Genomic DNA, 23,350 nt, shown 5'->3' with positions numbered 1-23,350 from the left:
ATGGAAGGACTCCTTTTTATTTTGGGTGTAAGTTGAGAAAATCTGGAACAGGCAAAAATAAAGGAAGGAAATGTTTTAAAGGAAAAAAAAATCATAGCTGTAGAACAAATAAGAGAAAAGTTAAGACAATATCCTGTGAACGTAGGAGCCTTGTATCATTCTTATAAGATGTATTTTGTTACCAGGCAATGAAAAGAAGAGGTGGAACTTGTTTTCCTTCTTTTAACTATATAACACCCTTGTTCCCTGTTGGGTTTTCTGAGTTTGTGCCCATAATAACGTCCTTAGTCACTGGCAAGACTCTGACGGCACTACATTTTTTCATGAAAGATTTCCTTTAAATGTCAGCCAGTAATTTGGAGACATGTGCTAATCTAATGCATTACAGACCAACTCTATTTCTCACTGTATGGATGTGGTGTTTGACAAATTTATTTGCCAGTGGTACAAGAGTAAGAAACAGAAATTGATATGGTAAACGCTGGTTGTTTTCTCCCTTATATTAATGGCATTATCTCCTGAATTAATGTTATGTATGGTTTATATCATCATATTACAAAACAGCCAAGGTACATCAGTGATTATGTACATTCATTTAACCACTCTGTAGATATGCAATATAAAGATGTCACCAAACTCGTGAATTGAGGTAGTCTAAGGATTTTAATCACTTTGAGGCCAAGAAGCTGAAGGACAGCAGGGGACAGCTTGAGATACTGTGGGGCAGTGTAATGCTTTGTTCCCTTACTATCGTGGGTCATGGGAGGGCTGTGTGATCTCTTCTTATGATATTTCTGTGCTGTCCACAGCTTCCTCCCATTTCCTCTCCTGCTTCTTCTATGAGGAGTTGTGTATACACCTGGCTCCTATGGGCTCCATTTCTCTGTGCTGCTGGACCCAGTGAGGCCCCACCAGAAGTAAACCTGCATCATCTGATGCACTCTGGCTAATTCTGTGCTGGCAACCTGCCGGCAGTGCAGAAAAAAAATGCTTCTCTTCCTCAATGTGATGAGGTCCTTACTGTTGCAATCGATACAACAAAAACAATAACAACAACAACAACAACAACAAAACTTTATTTATGTCCTTCCACATCTGGAGGCTTTTCACATATTAGGAAAGATCTTGAGAAAGCTAGTGTTTTGGTCTATAGCTCCCAGAATTTTTCAGCCACTGCAAACACCTCTAATGCAGGCTAGTGGTGTTCCAAAAAACCCCTACCAGTCCCAAGATCTCATTATGAACAGCAAGGAGAGACATTCTAACTGGGACTAGGATGGAGTCAAAGCTTTAAACCCTTTGCAAACCAAGTGCTAAATCTAACATCTTCACTTCATTTAGCTATGTTGGGATATCATCTCTCCTTCCAAAGTCAAACGAAAGGTACCTCTTGGCATATGTACACTGACGACTTAAATCAGTTTCAAACCAATATTGAAGAAAGTGGTTTTGCTGTACAGATGATTACATAGGAAATCTTGGAACCAGTTTGAGGTCTGGTTGATGATTACACAAACCATAGAGCACTGATGTGCAATAAAGGCTTTCTTTTGTGTGCTTTTGTGGACATTCATTGGCTAACTGCCACAGCTTGAAGCTGACTTTGAACTGCATTAAATGTCAGTGCAGATGGGACCAATGATGCATTTCTGCTTCTGACATTTCTGCTTCTGGCATAAACTTGAAAGTTTCTCTGTAGTTAAAGCAATTACTCGGGGATATAGGGCTGTGTGGATGGTCCCCCTGTCTAAAGATTATGAATTTTATAGCCTCAACTTTCTGTGCATCATTGAAATTTCGAGGACTGTTCTTGTTTCTTTCATTGTTTTAAAGTACAGTTAGACCTCCACATTCCTGGATTTAACTTTTGCAGATTTGATTACTATGATTTCTCTTGGAATCTCTAGTTTCTTTAGTGTTACCATCGAGTTATGCAGGAAGACCTACAGAATCCTAGAGATGACACTTCCCCAAGCATTTGTTCATTCACTTATATTTGGTTAAATGTATGTTGTACTGTTTTTATGCTTATGTATTTCTATTTTATGTGTGGCAACCTAGAGTGCTTTTGTGAGCTGCTCCGAGTCCCTCCGGGGAGATGGTGGCAGGGTATAAATAAAGATGATGATGATGATGATGATTTGTAGGTGCTCCAGGGTGATTGTTTGGGCAACCTCTAGTGGATATTGACTTGTCTGCTAGAGGGTGTCCAAACAGAAGGACCCATTGATTCCTAGAAAAGTGTTCTCTCAGGATTTTAAAAAATGTGTTTTTTATTTATGGTTTTTCCACTTTTGTGGGAGTCCTGCAACCCTAACTCCAGAGAGTGCTGACAGCTGGCCATATATTTTTCTCTTAATCTTAATAATATACTGTGTTTCATCAATTCAAAGACACCATAGATTGCAAGACACTAATTTCAGTACTGCCAACAGAAATCAGTAAATTCATCCTAAAACATTATAATCCACACAAACATTTCAGCTGCATAACTGTTCATCATATATCATTCTTTATTTATAAAAATTGCAGAATAGTATGTCTCAGATCCAAATAATTATGAGACTAAGGACTTCAGCATTTTGACATTTCTTTCATTGAGGAATAAATCAGTTGTTTTCTGAGAAAGTAAAAGATTTTTTAATCAGAATTGGTTATGTGAGAGAAGGGGTTTTTTGTCTGTTGTAGTATATGTATTTTATATATTTAAATATTAACTTGAGAAACTTACTATTGTTTATTAGGTGGACCAAGCCTATTTTGAAAAAGGGTTACAGACAGCGCCTAGAATTATCAGATATTTATCAGATTCCTGCCGCAGATTCTGCAGATAATCTTTCTGAAAAATTGGAAAGGTATGTATTGACGTAATTCTATGTTTTCTAAGAGAAACAGCAACAAAAGCTTAATGGATAGAAATAATTAAGTACAAGATGTACAGTAATTCTGCATATTTGTGATGGGAAATAGTTCATCTAGTAATTTCTACTAAGTGTGTTAAAATTACATTTATTTACTTGAGTGTTAGTCCTACTTTAAGGATTCCCAGTGACTGACATAAAATCCAGATTATCAAATCAGATAATCCACATTATCTCATTTGAACTGGATGATATGAGGGCCCTTCCAGACAAGGCTATAACCTATGTAGAAATGGGTTAAAATACACCACTTCTGGGTTAAAATACACCACCACCCAACCAGAGGCGTCCCTAGGTAATTTTCAATGGTAAGCAAACAGTATTTTGCCCCCCCCCCCCAAACCGATCATTGATATATATTTTCTGTTCATCGTGGGAGTTCTGTGTGCCATATTTGGTTCAATTCCATCATTGGTGGAGTTCAGAATGCTCTTTGATTGTAGGTGAACTATACATCCCAGTGACTACACTTGCCGCACTTGCTCCCTTGCCTGGCCCGCTTTGGGTCCGGAGGCGTGCCTGAAGACCCCGGCGTGTGCACCAAAAGTCACCTCTTCTCCTGACTTTCTCCTCAGCCATTGGGACCAAGAGAGAGACAGAGAGAGAGGTGGAGATGCCCACCTTTCCTGAAGGTAGGCGCAAAAACAAAGGAGGGAGCGGAGGTGGGAGATAACCTCCAGCCGGAGGGGCTCTCTCTCTCTCTCTCTTGGTCCCAATGGCTGAAGAGAAAGTCAGAAGAGGCGACTTTTGGTGCGCATGCTGGGGTCTTCAGACACGCCTCCAGGCCTGAAGCGGGCCCACCTGCGGATTGGGGAGAGGAGAGGAGGCGGGTGGAGCATCAGAGGATCGGGAAAGGGAGCCAGTCATGGGGAAGGGATAGAACGCAGAGAACGATTGAGCGCCGGCTCTGCTCGCATACCCGGTGGCCGGGTGGAGCAGGAACGAGAGGAGCTAGGCAAGACTCAAGGGCCCGGCCCCTTTGGGAAGAGGATCACCCGGCAGCGAGGCAAGAAAGCCAAGGCTCCCCCCGGACTGCTAGGGCTGTTGTGAGCTGAGGGGGTGCTCCGCAAGTGGCAGTTGAGGGGCATTTACAGAGGCGCCTCTGCGCCCCTGGCAAAAAAAAAGTGTTCTGCGACCGCTTACTTCGCATAATGGACGAGCCGCCCCTGCACCCAACCCAAATCCTGTTCTTTCCCTAGGAGGTCGCTATATGCCCCGAGTCAAATCAGGATTGCATCCAGCCCCCCCCCCCCCAGTCCCCCATTTGGGCCCCAAAGCTTTTACTGAAGAGTCTTGCCTACAGTGCAGACCTCTCCCTACAGTCCTCTGGCACAAGAAAATGATGCATGGGGGGAGGGGCAAATGCCTCCTTCCCCCCACCTCCAGATGTGCCATTTTCTTGCGCCAGGAGGAGTATAAGGAGAGGTCTGTGCTGCTAGCAAGCTTCTTTGGTAACTTTTGGGGACCAAATGGGGGGCCGGAGGGGAGGGAGTGGGCTCCCTCTCACACCTTTGGACTCCAGAAGCCCAAAAGTGTGAGATAGCTCTGGAGATTGACCTCCAGAATTTTGGAACACATCAATCCCCAAAGGCCCAATACCTAATCACACCCGGATCTTTCATTAAGGTCTGGATCTGATAAGGTATTTAATTAATGTGGAGCAAACTTAAAAAACCCAGTTTACTCCATATTTATTTGCTTTTAATGTGGATGCCTCCAATCATTTGGATGCCATCGGTAAAAGCAAGACAGCTCCTGCATTTTGGACCTGTCTGGAAGGGCCCTGAGTCTTCACTGCCATATAATTCAGTTTGATGAAGATAATCTGAATTTTATATGGCAGTGTAGATGGGGCCCCACTTAATATGACAGCATTAGTTCTTCAACCTAATTGATTAATTGTGTAGGTGAATCAGTATCTCAGACCTCTTTCTCATTAAGACATACAGTGAATAACCATGATAAAAATTTATTCAAAGTATATGAAAATATTTATAGCAAACAGTTCTGAAAGTATTTATGAAATAAAGATTTGTTCTCATAACTAGTTGCTGTAAATATTCTTTACACTTCAAAAAAAACCTTTTGGTTGAAATAGATATATCTGTTGAATTGCATATTGGTTTTGATTATATTATTCTATATGTTGTATATGTTTTGTTTTTTGTATATTATTTTATTATAGCATTCTATATGTTATATATGGTTTGATTCCATTATTTTGTTCAAATAATCCTGCTTGATTTTGGTTTGGCACCTCTGGTGTTTTCTCTGTTATGACAATGGCCTCTTGTTGAGTATCTCAAAATGCTATCACAAATTATCATAAAACAAAATATTGTTTATTTAGAGTATTTAGAGTATTCGTACCCCACCTTTCAAATAAAAAGGCTGTCAGAAAAGCTTGCAATAGTGCTTTTAAAATATAAAGCAAATCCTGGAATATAGGGCCATTTAGAAGGGGCTTGAGGGTTGTGAAAAGGGGATAGGTTCATTTTGAATATAGCATTCACTGCTTTTTGTTGTTGAATGTTATCTTACTTTGAATAGAAGCACAGCTCCATGTGGCAGAATAGATCTCCGAGGTTTATGGGATCAGAGGACAGGAAGAATTAGGCTAGATTTCAAGAACATTAGATAGCTTGAATCAGGTAATTTGCAATAAGGTTTTTTAAGATAATTTCTCCTTCTCTATGTGAGGGGAAAAGGAAGACCCTTGAAGGAAGTTTAACAAGATAATTTCTCCTTCCCTATGTGAGGGGAAGAGGAAGACCCTTGAAGGAAGTCTAACATTCACTTAACCACTCTGTAGATATGCAATATAAAGATGTTACCCAATTCGTGAAACATTATTTCTTACCATCATTCTGCATTTTGCATTAGGTATGTGCTTTCAGGGAAAACCTTGCCCCATTTTGTGTCCTGGCTTTTGTTGGGGGCCCTTATTCGTTTTTTGTAAGCTTCCCGAAATTGGGAATGTTGTTTTTGGTTCTTTCATTTCGGGGCCCAAAAATGGGACCATTGGGGGAGGGGGATTCCCACCCATTGGCTCCCCTTTCCAGCGTGCGTTCTTTTTTATCTGGCTCCTGCTGTTTCTACTGTAGAGTAAGAGGTGCTTGACTGTAGGCAGTGGCAGGTGTGCACGCTTTCTGGGCCTGCCTGCATGCCCCACCACACAAGTACTCTCCAGGCTCTGGGTTTGCCTGCCTGCACACTCCACCACAAATGCACTCTCTTTTCAAGGCAAGGGGATCAAGTTCAGATGCACAGGAAAGCAGGCTTTCATATCGAACAGATTTTTGTATGGGGAGGGAACTTCCCATTTCATGCTTCAGAATAAATGGAAGACACAAAAGAAATTGTAGAAATGGTAGAAACAATTTTTGTGCACATGTCTATTATGCATTACTTGTAAGGATGAACAAGTTCTGGAAAACATTGGTTTTGAACAAGGGAACCTTCTTTGGATAAATTTTTCCATTAGGTTGGTATTCTTTGATTGTCTTTGGTGGACTCTAACACAATGGCTGACATGTTAGACACAGAATTCATTCACATTGTATGATTATATTGTCTAAAACTTTTTAAAAAGTATCATGGTTCCATCTTATGGAATCCCGATGCTCATTGTTAGAATTCTTGGTTAGAAAGCATTAGTGCACTCACCTGAAAGAGAGCTTCAGCTGTATTTCAGGGAGTTCTAAGTAGCTCAACAGGCGACAAATTCCAGGATTCAAACTTCTGCATCCTGGTTGAAATGATACAACTGTATAGGACAGATACTTTTTCCAATTTTAGGGATTTGACTATTTAACTCTTCAGTTCATGTAGAACTCTCTAATGTGGTCAGGTTCTCCCATTTCAGTGTCATAAGGATGCCTATGCACTGTACACTGTAGACCAGTGGTTCTCAACCTGGGGTCCCCAGATGTTTTTGGCCTTCAACTCCCAGAAATCCTAACAGCTGGTAAACTAGCTGGGATTTCTGGGAATTATAGGCCAAAAACATCTGGGGACCCCAGGTTGAGAACCACTGCTGGAGACTAATGCAGTTTGACACCACTTTTCCTGCCATGGCTCAATGCTGTATAATCCTAGGATTTATAATTTGGTGAGTCACCAGCACACTTTTGCAGAGAAGGTTAAAGACCTTGTAGCCCCCATGATTCCATAGCAATGACTCATAGAAGCCCCTTCCACACAGCTGTATAAAATCCCACATTATCTGCTTTGAACTGGATTATATGGCAGTGTGGACTCAGATAACCTGGTTCCAATCTAATATTGTGGATCATCTGCCTTGATATTCTGTGTTACATGAGTGTGTGGAAGGGCCCGGAGTTACGTTAAATAAGGGGGTTCACTTTCCCTTCCCATTTGAAAACTTTCTCCCTATAGTAAATATCAATATTCAGTACTCCAATACCATAAAGATAACTGCATAAACCCATTCTATCCCATTGAAAACAGAAGCATCACTTCAAAATAACAAACATTGGTAGGAATATTAACATGATCTGTTTAATATAAATTGCTCACTGAATTCCTGCACAAGATAAAACCAGAGAGATATTATTATCACTAAACGCATGGGTTGATAAGGTGTCAGGCTGGCCAGGTCTTTTCCATCTATCACTGTCAAAATGGCCTTGGCTTTGGAATTATTTTGTTCAATCTGCAATAATTAAACAATCTGACAAAGCGGATTCCAAAGAATGCCCCCTTAACTTGATAAATGGCAGCCATAAAACCATCAACCGGGAATACGTTTATTTTTATTGGGAACATAAAGTGAAGCACTGCTTCCTCAGGAAAAAAGGCACCTCTTTTAATACAATTCTATGGATTTGTAAGTTACTTTAAAAAGAAACAAACTCTCAAGTTAAACTTATCCACTTCATCTTTAATTTTCTTGCTTTAACTCTTTTGTTGTAACAAGAGAGAATGTAGAGAAAGACTTTTCCAGACACATCTCAGTCAGAAGCTCTGTTTTATAAAAACTTTTAATGCCCAGTTGCCTCCTTTTCCTTCTCGTTCTCTGTCTCTCTAGAAGGGAGCTGGATTTTTTTTTTTTTGTAGCATTAGCCTTGGAAGGATGGTTAAAGAGAAACAGAGATATTCAATGTTAAATTGCAACAGTAAATAAAACTTGAACTTGGAAAGAATGGGGTCCCACTCTAACCATTTATCATTGTAGCTGAGACTGGATCTACCCTGTCATATAATCCATATTTCAAAGCAGATAATCGAGATTATTTGTTGAAAGTGGATAAACTGGATTTTCAGTAGCAGTGTAGATGGGGCCTGGGTGTGTCTACTTGCAGCAGGAAAGGCAAGCAGTAGTTTCTTCCAGAACACCTTAGGCTGGATCTACACTGCATATAATCTGGTATCTGATCCCAGATTATCTGAACTAGATTATATGCATCTACACTGCCATATAATCCAGTTCAAAGAAGATAATCTGGGATCAGAAACTGGATTATATGGCAGTGTTGTTGGGGCCTTACTGAGCATATGTGAACAGTAAAACAGAGGCTGGATCTACACTGTCCTATATACCAGGATTTGACCTAAGATTATCTGTTTATCCTAGATTATTTTACAGTGTAGATTCATATAATCCAGTTCAAAAAGCACACTTTTCTTGCTTGTGGCATCAGAATTCATTTAGAGCAATTTAATGTATGTTATTTTTGCTTCTGGTCAGACCTGTAGCTGGTGTGTGTGTGTGTGTGTGGGGGGGGGGGGGTTAGGGGTTCAACCCCCCCCCCCGAATATTTTCAGGTAAAAAAAAAACTGGTTTACTCATGAATTTTAATTGGTTAACCAAATTACCATGCTAAGTCTATGAGATGCAAAAAATTAAGAGTCCCTCCAGAACTCCAGCACTAGCTCAAGCAAATATTGACCATTTATCCACACTGTCATTACTTCCAGCAATAGCCAATGTAGCGAAGCAACCAAGTTGGGGGGGGGGGGGTGTTGAATGCTCTCAATAAGGAGGCCAGACTTGGTGGAGGTGGTTGACAGGGGTGGAGCTGCAGGCTATTGAAGGCTGCTCTGCCCCCTGCTGTGCTCTTTGCTTCAGGAGCTAGGAGGCAGGTTTCACCCCCTCCCTCCGCAAAATTTTCAACCCCCCCCCCAAATTTTCAACCCTCCCCAAAAAAATTTTCTGGCTACTGCCCTGCCTCTGGTACCTAATTTTCTGCTAAAATTAGCAACATGAACAATCTAATTTTGTTAACTGATGCATATCTATACTTAACATTTATATCATGTCAAAATTACTGGAACATTATCTTAATAACTGATAATGCAAAGCTAATTTCCATCAGATTGTAAGATACAATATTTTTTCTGAAATAGGAATTATTTACCTCTATTATTTAGATTTGTTCAAACAAGAATCAATATTATGTTCATGTTTGATGACTAGCAGATGATACTTCCTTTATTTTCCTTTCCTGCTGCAGTTTTGTGTGTAACCCTAAATTGTATCTGGAGGGTTTTCCAGCTCTCCAGAGTAGAATGGGATACAAACCCATATCATGTGAAGAGATGGCTCACTAGAAAAGATGATAACGCAGCCCAACCAAAACTAAATATATATTATATGGCACTGTAGATCCAGCCTGGATCTAAACAACCATATAAACCAGTATATCATTTCAGATTAATGTTTTGAACTGGATTATCTGAGTCTTCACTGCAATATAATCCAGTTCAAAACAGATAATCTGGATTTTATGTGGCAGTGTATATGGGCGTTGGTTTTTAGATATGTTTCTAGAGTTAATTGGGGTGCTGATTCAGAAAACTGCTATTGTCTATCAATTAAAATGGGGTCAGGTATCTTGGAGATGCCAAGCAGACTGATAAGAGACTGGTTTTAGCAGACTTCAATGGAACATGGAATGTACCCATTTTAGATTGTGAGGCAACTGAAGTTCCCCCCCCCCCCGACTTTTTATTTTTACAATACAGAAAATACATACCTTGCACACACAAAACATTTACAATTCCCACCACCAACATGGGGATTATTATCTTTCACATATTCATTTCTTTTTGAGACAATCATTATTTCTTTATCTTTATACATTTCCATCCTGTATGCTATATAGCATTTGTATCTTATTTCTTATGACTTGATCTCCGGAATGGTTCATAATATAGTTCATTACCCTTGTCCATCTATCTTCCATTTCTCTCATTCGATTTTCATTGATTTTTAAATCATTTAATTTCACATTCATAATTTCAAATTCCATTTGCTCCACCATATAATGGTACTATTTATTTATTGTCCATTTTGATTTATCTTTCCACCCTAATACTATTACTGCTTGTGCACATTCAATTATTGTGAGGCAATTGAAGTTGAACAGTTATTGGGTTGATGATTTTGTTGATAGGATAAGGACCAACACATTTTGGAGCTAGTTTCTTTTAAAATTGGACTGCTTTTAAATATTTAGTTGAAAAAAGGAGGAAATTGACTCAGTCATTTTGTTGGTAGTTCAAAAAACAGCACAGAAACTGCTTGTGCTGTTGTTCTGAAAGGCCAGTCTCAATTCCAGTTGTGTGACCAATAATTTTAGGAAGGCTTTCCATATTTGGCCGCAAATTGTGTAACCTGATTGAATATAATGTGCTCAGGGCACCCATGGAGTCTGTATACATGCTGCAGCAATAGTTTGGCCAATTGTGGAGCAATTGAAGTTTGCTTGTGTGATACAAAATGTGCTTGTTTGAAAACCAAATCTATAATTATGCAGATTGCAGTATTGCCTTTGCTCTCAAGCAATTCAACAATAAAATCCATGGCAATCTGCTTCTATGGCATGGTTGGATCAGCCACTGACTGTAACAATGCTTGGAGTTTGCCTGGCTTTTGTTTTGCTCTAGCACAAGTGGGGAATTCCTATACATAGGCTTTGACGTCTTTTCTGAGCCCGGGCCACCAAAATTGTTGACTAAGCACTCTAACACTCCAGACTAGGAAAAGCCCTCTGACTTTAAACATCACACAATTGAGCAGAAATGCAACCCGTTAATTGAAGATAATTAAAAAGCAGTAAATTAAAAGGCACTTTAAAGGAATAGGTAAATCCAATTAAGTGGGAAGATAAGCTGGAACAAAATAGTCCAGGATATTAGTACATCAAAGTCCATGAAAAACAAAGGCAGAAACTTCTATAATAAAATTCAAAAAAACAAAAAAAAACCAAAAAACAAAAAGCGCTTGAGCCACTACTCTGCTTTTCTGTTTTGACTAATCACATCCTGTCTATCTATTTGCTCATTAATTTCTGCAGCTGGGCCAGGTGCTGAGCTGTTCTCAAGCTCTAAATCGTGGGAATTCTATGGTAGCAATTCAGGGAGCACACCATCATCCCCACACCCTTCAGGGACATTCTCATGAGAAACTACACTTTGAACAGCAATCTCCTGGTCATTCTCTGCTTCAATATCATTGACCAGACCATTACCCTCTTGAAACTCATTGTCATCACTCCCCACATCTAAAGCACCCTGGTCCTTCAATACAATCACAGGCTGAGCTCCAATACACATCCTGTACTTTGATAGGGTCTATTCCAACTTCATATTAGGAGATGTGGAAGGCTAGATAATTTAATTCTGTTTTATAGAACTCTCACTTTGATAGCTTGGCATATAATTGGGCCCCATTCAGGTTTGCACCCACACTATGCATTTTTACATCTTTCGAGGGGAAAGTGTCTCTATAGTCTTGCATGTAATTACGCACCTTGGTGAGAAAGTATGACAACTGCTGTGGGTCTCCCTTGAACTTCACTTTAAATTCTCTTCACTGTCTCTGAAGATCCAGCACAATGACCATAGTCTCTTGTAGCGGGCTCAAGAGACTGACTGCCTAGCTCATGTTCTTAACTCCTCTGCTGACTGTCCTTCCAACCTCAAATGCTTTACCCTCAATGCTAGGGAAATATTTTGGAGCATTGTATCCATAGACTTTACCTTAGATTTCAAGGTACCGAGTCATTGAGGGGTTTCTTTGAGCCTCTACAGTGGCTCCTTCCTCTTTAGGGATCAAAGGAAGTCTGATTTCCCACAACCTGATGTTGTGCTTTTGGCTCTCTGGGACGGGCCATGTTGGCTCAGTTTTTTCACCTTTTATGGACAAATCTCAGGCTTCTTTCACTTGTACATAAGTCAATTTTATTAACTCAGTTTCTTCTTCCACGTTATCTGGTCGCTGCTCTGGGGATTCTCTGTTTTTCAATTTTCGTCAAACCTGCTGCCTTTCAAGAGGGACGTGACTCACTCTTGCCTTTGCTGTGATCTCTCCTCTCCGACATTATTGTTGATTGGTTGACTTTCACCAATTGAGGTCAGGAAAAGCAGATATTGATTTGTAACTTTATATGATTGCAGAAACTTGATAGCAATTAAATTCACTCACAAAGAAATGTTGGAAATTTCTTTAATGCTAGGTCACCACTATATAGCAAAGATATGAATAAAAAAACTCCACAGGCAACTTCTCAGTTTCAATTCCCAAAACTCTACCCCCTCAACTCCTGTCCAACATCTATGCCTTCCAGTTTGAGCCAGTTCATGTTATCAGGCTCCTTCCTGCTCAGGGTCCCAGATGTTTTCATTCCTTGACCTTGCCTATGAAAGTCATGGCACAGAGGTGTTCTGGTGTCTCCAACACACCAGCTATGGATCCATGACAATATCCAAACACTTTTTTATTTGGTGTTAGGGATAGAATATTGTTCACCCAAAAGCAATGAGGGATATATATACAATTTTCTGCTTTACCGGAAAGAGGAAGAGGTGGCAACAGGTAGGAAGTGAAAAACCTATGGATTGCCATAATGGCAGAATAGTAGCTGTAAGAGAAGAAGGCACAGCAAATTCCATGTTAGTAGTCAAAGAAAGAAGAAGGGAATTATATTGTGACATGCATAAGCTAATAATGTGAGAAGAGCTGACTGGTGGCTAGGGCTCTTAGAGGGTAAATTTGGAGCCTATGTGCCGCTGTGGTTTGTGGTACCTGACTGACGCAAGGGCTGGGATATTGTGTTTCAAATAGTGTTTACTAAAGTGAGTTTACAATCCTGGCACAAAATGGATAAATATTTCTTGTTCAGTGGAATGACACATGATACTTCCATTGATTTCAGTGAGATTATATTTGCATATCTGCAGCCAAAAGCAGCTCTTTATATTATCACCATTTTTGAAATGTGCCACAAAATTAAATAGAAATGTGACTTTATAACACATTTTAAGACATTACCAAGTAATTAGATGATGTTTTTTATAAGAACATATTAAGTCTGGTTTAGCATTTCCCCTGACTGTCGGGTTGTCTACGTGATCCAAATTTCTTTTCAGTGAATCCTGAAAAGCTTTATATTGAACACAATGAAAAAGTCACATCGTTTGTCTTTGTTTTCTCCTCTCTCTCTCGAAATTGGAAGAGGTCCAAAACCTTTATTTGCCTATTATTTGTTTATTGGACTTAAGAAGTACAACAGGTTTCTTTAAGACATACAGTGTGACCTTTTTAATGAATTAACTCCCTGCAGAATGATGTATAGCCCGATATTTAAATCTGCCAAATATGTGACTGAACTACACTTGAACTTTTATTGAGCTATCAAGACACTGAAGATCAAATCTTCAGAGTCTTTGCAAACCCTTTATTTCATTAATCACTGTAGCCGAATCTCCTTGGATATACTTGGGTGAAATGAACTATGCTATGGCCTCAGAATGCTGTATTTGGTTACGCATCTTAATGGTCTTTTTTCTTCCACCAGAGAATGGGACAGAGAGTTGGCTTCAAAGAAAAAACCTAGACTCATCAATGCTCTCAGACGCTGTTTCTTTTGGAGGTTTACATTCTATGGAATAATACTATATTTAGGGGTAAGGTTTCCCCCCTAATTACAATGAATGTATTGTTTTCTTCTAGCATCATATCACATTCCTGCAAATTCAAAAGAGTAATATGCTTCCAATTTCCATTAATGCTGTGCAAGAATATTTAATACAGATGTCGTTAAATTAAACCCCTGGACTCTCTATAAATTGCTTCTTCAAAATGCATCTCCTAAATCATTATGTATTCAACAGAACCTTTGCTCTCCTCTGTTTTCACAATAGCTATGTGATATAACATTAATTTAAAATTTTGTGTTTATTATTTTTCTCACCTGAAAAGGGAAATAAGAAAATTGATTTTTAACCCTTTAGTGTAAGAAATATGAAACCTCATTTCACATGTTTAAGCTAAACATGCAAGAAAATGAGTGGACTTGTGATCGTCTAGATCAGGGGCCTTTAAATAGAGGGTCAGTTCAGACTATTGTGGGGGGGGGGGGGGGAGGGAGGGTGGACTATAGTTTCAAAAAAGCATGAATGAGTTCCTGTGCACACTGCACATATTTTATTTGCAGTGGGAAAAAACACAAAGGAACAGAACAATATTAAAAATGAAGAACAGTTTTTACCAACATAAACTTACCAGTATTGTAGTGGGAAGTGTGGGTCTGCTTCAGCTAAGATTCTCAAGTTAATTAGGACTGTTGTTGTGTGCCTTCAAGTCATTTCAAATTTAGGGCGAGCCTAAGAGCCCTTCTACATGTGATGTAAAACCTGTAAATAACTGGGTTAAAAGGGGAAGGGGATGGTTAAACAATGTTTAGCCAAAGTAGCGAGGGATTGGGTTAAGAGGTAAAAGCACGTGTTAAAAGGGTGTGCTTAAAGACCCAATTCAGCATGAAAAAGGGCACATTTTTATGACTGTATATCTCTGCAGTCATGCAAAACACATACTTCCCTTCCCCCTGTGTAGACTGCTCCAGCGCAGTGAGCTTTTTAAAAGCTCTACACAACTGATCAGCTGATTGGGCTGTCAATCGGACAGGTAGCTCAAGGGAAGCACAAATGGAAAGCAATTAGAACTCTCTGAAACTCTTTCTTTTACACTTTATAATCTTAAACATAGGTTGAATTAATAATTGGAGGAAGAAAGAGATCTATAAGAAGTTTTTTTTTAAAAAAATCCCTCTGTTATGTGCTGGACCTTATATACTCACATGTAAATCTGCTTATATTTCTATTAAGATATTAGCATGTGCATATATACGGTCTAGCATATAACAGAGGGCATTTTTTTTACAAAAAAACAAAACCTTCCACTGGATGTCCCCCGTCTGCCTTCCATTTGATCTGCTTCAAAAGAAGACTGTGGGGATCATATCCCAGGACTGACAGGTCTGTGTGTGGACCTGCTGCCAGGTCACAGGATTTTTCAAACCATTTTTAAAATGTAGATTTTGGAGCTGTATGAAAGCATCCTAAGTCTAAAGTTTATGGCGGGGCTCAGGTAAATGACCTTGGTGGGCCACATCCAGCCTGTGGGCCTTCTTTTGGGGACCCCTCTCTAGATGTTGTTGAACTCTAATTCCTATTGGGGCTCAGATTGCATGCCCAATAATGCTTAGTAATTACGAGTAGTCGAACAACATTTGGATAGTGCAATGTTTCCATCTCCTCCCTAGATAATATAGACAAAGTCAATGTTTTTCTTTAAGTAAATAGCACATGTTTTAAGACACACTATAATTTTGAAAAAAATATCTGTTATAAAACAAAATAACAGGACAAGGATATGTTATTTATTTGGCCTTCACATTGTGATCACAATCTGAATACTATATACAGGTCTGGCTACCACACCAGAAAAAGGCTATTCCGAATTTGGAAAAAGTGCAGAAAACGGCCACCAAAATGTATAAGGAGCATTTCTCCTAATACAGTTGTCAGTTGCCTTCCAAGGGCACTATCTGTTTCAAAAAGGCCTGGGTCTAAACAGCACCCCCCCCCCCAAGACCACAGAAAGCATTTTGCGGTGGTACATTGAAGACTCCCCAAAATGATAGAAATGCCCCTCACCCATTTTGGGGCAACAAATATTAACCCCTAGAGGGTCTTGGGAAATTCATTTTGCCCACTACTAATATGTACCAAATTCCATTTTCTACCTTTTTTTACATATTTCCTATTCAGTAGGATATACCTGTATTTACTCAAGTCTAATGTGCCATTGAATTTAATGTGACCACAATTTTTGAAACCCCATAACAATAAAAGTCTTTGCTGGCGAATGTAATGGGCAGCAGCAAAAGGCTCACTCTTTGTAATATGCCCATTGCAGTTGCTGCCTGCTTAGAATTCCTTATTTAAAAACAATTGTGTTAGAACACCAAAGTTTTCAGCAATGAAACCTTGAGGTGCATCTATGCTACAGAATGAATGCACTTTGACTGCCTTGATTAGATGCTATGGGGGCTGTAGTTTTACTAGGCTTTGAGTTTTCTCTGCCAAAGAGTGCAGATGCCTCACAAAACTTTGGATTCCAGGATCATATAGCATTGAGCTGTGACAATTAAATTAAATGTGACATCCCTAAAGTAAAAGTTCCTGGTGCTCAGCTTCCCTTGTTGCTTTGGTTCAGCATTAAGATTACCCTATTACACAAATCTAATGCACATCCTTATTTTGGCAAGGTAATTTAGTCAATGTGTTGATGAAGGCTTTCATGGCCAGAATCACTGGATTGCTGTGGGTTTTCCAGGCTGTATGACCATGTTCCAGAATCATTCTCTCCTGACGTTTCACCCACATCTGTGGCAGGGACGCTCAGAGGTTGTGAGGTCTGTTGGAAACTAGGCAAGTGAAGGTTGTATATCTGTGGAATATCCAGGGTGGGAGAAAGCCAAAATAGGTGAGTGTTAAATTCAAGTAAATATAATATGTGCCAAAATTCTGACTCAGAGAACCCATATATCTTGCCCACCCAATATAGGAATCAAAAGTTTCGATTTAGGTGCTAGTACTTTTAGTGTGTGTTGTCTGTAATTTATTCCTGACCTGTGTTGGTGCCCAGTCAGTCATCTGACGTACATCTCCTGATCCAGGACTGTAGAAGTAGTTACTGCCATACTTATGTAGATATTTGCCACATTCTTATTTGTTTTAGATATTATCTCAGTGTGAGATACACTGCTGTGTGTGAGGCAATCAATTATTATTGTGCAACATGTCATTATGATATACAGCAAAGTTTATGATTGATATCAAAAAGAATGATTCATGGGGGAAATTTAGCCTTTTTTTTTGCCAAAATTTTATTGTGCCAAAATTAGTGTAATTTCTCTGCAACATGCTTCAAGAATGTACAGAAATATCATTCCTTAATTTATTTTTGTTTTATTTTTTCAAATTTTTCAAATTTTCTACTATTGTTTTCTTTTTGATTTCCTTGTATTTCCTCTGTCCAGTGTCCAGCAAACAGAAAGACTAAAAATTATTCAAAATCACCATGATTTATTACAGGTTGAAGAAAGGATCTCCAGTGTTTTTCCAAGAACCTTGTTATTCATTGAAATATAGATAGATAGATAGATAGATAGAGCCACTGTATACTCCAGTCTGCTCTAAATGCCACTGACATTGGCCTGCCTTTTTGCCTGTTCACATCCATTCTCACTTCACTCAAAAACCCTAAGAAACTTGTGCATATACATGTAGCCATATCTGTTAGGAAACAATATTGTTTTATTTTCTCACCCTGCACACCCCTTTAAGGTCAATAAGTAAAGTGATTTATTATTTGTAGTAACTCCTTCTGTTTTTCTATAAATGCTATAAATCACTTCACTAAATAATCTGACAACACATTTCTTATCTTTGTGCTGTATACACAAGAAACAGTAGCAAAGATTAGCGTTCTCAGTGCTTCATAGATGAAAACACAGCACTAGATCCTTAGGTTTGAATCTATAACTAGAGGAAGATGTTTTTTCTACCACATATATTTTGTGTTTTGAAATTTCCATTCCTTCCAACCATTGCATAATGCTACACAAACTGATTTCGGTTCCAACCAAGCCCTGCTACTCATCCACCACTTAAAATTTATCACCAATTTTGTTGTCATGTTTTTTCTTTCTGTCTGTTTTCTGGAATATGTGCGCTCCACCCAAACTAGAGACAATAACTGACAATTAAAAATTATGTTAGCAATTGGTTCTGGCCCAGGATGTTGTGTGTATCTAGATATGATTCATTCATTCAGTAGTATTCTACCAACAATTTGAGATTGGGTCTAAAATGTAAACCCCATCAGCCAAAACATACGGGTCAATTTTATACTTGTTTTTCTTCCCCCTTCTCCATTTTGTTTTTGTAACACCTAGCCTGGTGAATATTTTTACCTAGCCTGATGAAAAACTGAAAAGGTTTCTCATTGTTTTGTGATATTTACAATAATCCTAATCGAGATATTACTCAACTGTGCATTTTAGTGAATTTTTGTGTTTCTCTTGCCCTTGAGTTTCATACGTACATATAAACAAATACAGAACAGCTTTCATTATGAATTGGCTTTTAGGGTTTATCTTAGAAGTGGTTGGATTCAACACACCTGCTCAATTTTCTTTTTAATTGTTCTTTTATAAATATTACTCCCTGTGTACTAAAAACACTGCTGTGTTGGTCAAACACAAGCTTGTTGTATTTGTCTTTTTGCAAAATTATATGTAGTCATGTAAAATGATGTGGGTACCTAAAACAGGAACTATATGATTCATTGTATAGGCTTTCTGAAAACACCAGATGAATAGCAACTCCCTCTTACTTGTTCATCTATTAGGAAGTGATTACACATAATAGTAAGAAATCCATTTGTAATGATGGCTACAGGTCATTTAAAGGACAAAAAGCAAAGGACAGTCATAGTCTGACCTGATTGTTCTTGGGGAAATACTGCTAAATTCCCTTTATATCGACAATCAGAAATGGGTAATAACTTTGGTTCATCTAAGTTTAGTAGCAGGTATCTATACTTAATTTCTTTTTCAAGTTTAGTGCTTCCTACAAGGTATATCTTCCATGGCTTTTAATCCATTCTATATGGGGCTCTTATCTCCAAACACACTTTTGACTTTTGCTAATGGCTGTCAGCTACCCCCCCCCCCCCCCACATACACAGTTCCTCTGACTAAGGAGCTGACCACATTGAGGTTCTTGATGTTGGGGACAGCAGTAGGACTTGTAGGGCACCATAGCAAATTGTGGGGCAAATCAGTTACCTGATGCTCTGAATCTCCTGCACCATTCACTTGCCCATATTAAAATAATAACCTTGTTTTGTTGCTGTTCATTCGTTCAGTTGTTTCTGACTCTTCGTGACCTCATGGACCAGCCCACACCAGAGCTCCCTGTTGGCCATCATTACCCCCAACTCCTTCAAGGTCAAGCCAGTCATTTCAAGGATGCCATTCATCCATCTTGCCCTTGGTCGGCCCCTCTTCCTTTTTCCTTCCATTTTCTCCAGTCTGATGGCCATTCTTGTATTTTCCATATTTGCTGGCATATGGCATGCATCACCTTTACCTTATAATAATGACCTTACTATAGGCCAAAATATTGCTATGCTTTCTGGCGTGATCCCAGGTTGTCAGGCCTTCCGACGTGATCCCATGATTCCTAACCTCAACATGGGTAGTTTCCTGTGTTCAGGTTTCCTGCTCCTACCACACATCCTTGAAGCAGCCAGCATGGAGCCCCACCGGAAGTAGATGTACATCGTGCAATAAGATCCAGTGGTCTCTGTGTCTCCTGCATCGAGAAAGTGTTGTAGGATGGGGAATTTAGGTAATGTGATCAGATCGTAGGCTGAAGGGCATTAAGATAATCAGGAGTGAGAAAAATAAATATTATGTGCTAAGTAGTGCAAATATGTACGTTTGTGTATGTTGATCTATAATATCTAATATAGCTGTGCATATGTATGTATAAAAATAAGAAATGTATTCAAAGTAAGGAAAAAATCTTACTTTAAACAAAGAAATAAAGAACATTTTGTTGTCTTTGATTGCAGCAATATGTACTATAGTCAGGTCATTATTTCAATATCTGACAATTTTAGTTTGCTCAGGTGTAGAGAGGCAGCACTCTTAAGATGCTATGGACTCATAGTGGTTTATCAGAGAGCATGCTATCCTTTTGAGAAGAAATAAAGATGTGTTCTGTTACTGTAGTCACAATATTACAGTATTCACAAACTCTAAGAATGCATTTTTAACATTTGGGAAATATGCTACACTGAATTCAGTGCTGACAGGAGTTATCCAGATCAGTGGCAGTTTAGATTCAACCCACTGTCAGTGAACTGAAGTTTGTAGATATATCCCAAATCTACTGCTTCTCTTTCCAAACTCCCTATGAAGGTTTTTCTTCTTCCAGGACTGCTGTTCTGAAGTCTGGGTTGGAATGTCTTGGAAAACTGAAATCTTTTGCAATTGTTTTTTTTTTTTTTGCATTCCTGTTCCTAATGACTGGTTTATGATAATTTATCCTGTGGTCCATAGATTGGTTTCTTTGCTTGGTGTAGAGTGCTGAAGGGCATTGTTGACAGAGGACGGGATGTATTCCAATGGAGGTTGAGAAAGTGATAGTACCTCTAATGTTTGATGTGATAAGGTCCTGTGATGACGTTTCCTAAGTAGATGTATGGGCAAAGTTGGTACCAGGCTTTGTTGCAATGTCTGGTACCCATGTATCCATCCATGCTGCATGTCTTTCAGTAAGTAACTCTTTGAGACTGGAAGGCAATAAAGGCATGACACTAGGAACCCTTAAGAAGGTAGAACCGTTTCCAGAATAAGTTGTAGTTTCCTGATGATGCATTCACGAGTCTCAGTTGGGAGCTGTTTGTGACCACTAGTGATGTAAAATTTCCTGTCTTTCATCTGTTCTGTAATAGGCGACATCTTTTAAACCATCCTGGAAACCCTATTCAGCTGACATGTAGAGCAAAAATATTGGGACCTCTCTGAAATATTTAATATTGGGACCTCTCTGAAAAGGTCCCAATATTAAAAAAAGTTTAAATGTTTATTTAGCATGTTAAGTTTTTTTATGAATTTATACTTACATTAATAGTGCTCTAATTATCGATCTTTCAATGGGATAGCTCTGAGTCATATTTAATTATTAATATATTGTGCTTGCCTTTTAATCTCTTGGATCTTGTTTTATCAAACATCGCTTTTAAGATCAGAAAAAAATAGTATTTCAGTGACACTGCATGAACTTCAGTTACGTCTCATCTATTCTTTACTTTAGGACATAGAGAAATAGCTGAGACTACTGGATAATATTATCATTTTTTTCATTTCTTTCCATTGCTTCTAAAAGACAAATCAACTTCTTTGCAGGAAAAAGAAAAGAATCTGCCCAGTAAATTGCATTTTACGAAAAATGAAGTGCTTGTCTTGAGGGTAGATTAAAAAAATGAAAATAAAATGACAGGCCACTTTTCAATACTGAATTGATTCAGTGTTATGGTAACTCACACTGTCTGATTATTCCACATAAATTGTTCCAAGTTCCCCAAGGGAACATCACAACGCTTAATGAGGATTAAGTCTTAATGTGCTTTAACTCCCTTTTGTATATTGTAAGAGTGATTCAAGATGTTTAAAGGGTGGAAATTCCCCATTATTTTAAAGAATATTTATGCGGAATAGTAATTTAATTAGCAATATGAACTACAAGTAGGAAGTCATGGATTAAAGTTATAAAAATATTGCCAACTGACAACTGAATAATTCTCATTGATATAGTATTTCTAGTAATTAATCACCCCTTGCTTTCATTACAGAAAAGGTATAGAATTAAGGTAGGAGTGGGTAAAATACATCTGACAGCAGATTTAAGATGTTTTGGGGAAATGGGGAAAATTACATTTCACTTTTTTATTTCCACAGGAAGTTACTAAATCTGTGCAGCCACTTTTACTGGGAAGAATAATAGCTTCATATGATCCTTCCAATTCGCTTGAACGATCAATAGCTTACTATTTAGCCATAGGACTATGCCTTCTCTTCATTGTACGGATGTTGCTTCTTCACCCAGCAATATTTGGCTTGCATCACATTGGAATGCAGATAAGGATAGCCATGTTCAGCTTAATTTATAAAAAGGTATATTTTCTATTTTTTGTTTAAATAAAGTACAAAGTTCTGCATTGCTAATGAGAAAATAATATATCTCATGGAAAGTGCCATCTTTTTGATGTTCAATAATTTTTTAATTGATACGCAGTATAGAGTCTGGTTTTTAAGGATTTAATTTTCATTTAAGGATGTACTTTAGTTTTTTAAAGATATTATTTATTTCAGATGTTATAGTCATTTTATTATTCTTTTATTCAATGTCATTATTGCTTCACACCCATCTGTGAATTCTTGTTTACACAAATTTTAAACAAACAAATAAATAATTCTTCAGCCTTCTACAAGATGTGATCATTTGACTTAGAAATATACATTGATCTATTGCACTTATGTGATAACATTAAAACATATTTGAATTAGAGAGAAGTTTTATGGCTCCAATCTACATATACAGCTCTCAGCAATTAGGCCCGGAATACCATTAGTAAAAGATATGTTACTTGGGTGTTTGCTCACTTGCCAGTGCCAGATTGTGCAATACCTGGAACCTATAGTGCAGTGATTCCCAAACTTTTTTTGACCAGGGACCACTTGAACAGAGATCACTCTCCAACATTCGTACCAAAAGTGTTACGAATCAGTTTTTGGTCAACTTTAAATTTGGTTTGGTTATTTGGATGAGCTGATTCAGAAAACTGCATTGGATAGACCACATCAGCTCTAGTTTATGATATAGAACATATGCCATCCAGTAGTTGCCATTGCTCACCTACAGAAAAACACATTTAACAATCTAGAGCTGATGTAGTAGTAGTAATCTATTGTGGGTAGTCAGCCTCTCTTCTCCCAACATCCCTGTTGCCTCGCCACTATAAGAGGGTTTCGCGAGACTAGTCGCTCTTGCTGCCATGTGGTTTTGAGGCAACGTGTAGTAATGGTGAGGACGTAGACCTTGTTTTCATTCTTGCGGACCACTGGTGGTCCACAGACCACAGGTTGGGAAACACTGTATAGAGTCATAAAGCTGAGACCTTAATTCATTGTGTTGTGATACTTTCCTGTCCCATTCTGCCTAAAATGCAAGCCATCTTCTGTGTTGGGTTATGCAAAACATCTTCTATGCTTTTTTAAATTATCAAGCAACAAACAAAATGGTTTACTCTTATGTTCCAACCCAGAATTGGAAATCATGATTTGAAGTAATCGAATGATGATTTGAAGTGGATTTCAAAGTTTCATTTGGAAAGCACATGCAAATTCCGGACAGAATCAGATTATGCGAAGATGCTTGCAAGTCCACAGCTCAGAGCTTATAGTTAGATGATTTTGCTATTACATCTGAATCAATTCCGTTATGTGTAAATAATATCCTATATAAATGTGTGATACAAAATT

The 23,350-nt window shown here is 38.5% G+C and overlaps 1 protein-coding gene across 1 annotated transcript in view; it reads left to right on the top strand.

Moving 5' to 3' along the window:
- The window catches only part of CFTR (CF transmembrane conductance regulator), a 105,655-nt gene that overhangs the window by 22,063 nt on the left and 60,242 nt on the right, over positions 1 to 23,350 (top strand). Inside the window, exons 2-4 of the mRNA XM_067469054.1 lie at positions 2,745 to 2,855; positions 13,745 to 13,853; positions 21,767 to 21,982. Coding sequence (XP_067325155.1) covers positions 2,745 to 2,855; positions 13,745 to 13,853; positions 21,767 to 21,982 — 436 coding nt within the window. The remainder of the gene's footprint in view (positions 1 to 2,744; positions 2,856 to 13,744; positions 13,854 to 21,766; positions 21,983 to 23,350) is intronic.

This window comes from Anolis sagrei, chromosome 5, assembly GCF_037176765.1.
Source record: "Anolis sagrei isolate rAnoSag1 chromosome 5, rAnoSag1.mat, whole genome shotgun sequence".
Lineage (NCBI taxonomy): Eukaryota > Metazoa > Chordata > Lepidosauria > Squamata > Dactyloidae > Anolis > Anolis sagrei.
The sequence above is the reverse complement of the archived record's forward strand: the minus strand, read 5'-3'. Positions and strand labels throughout refer to the sequence as shown.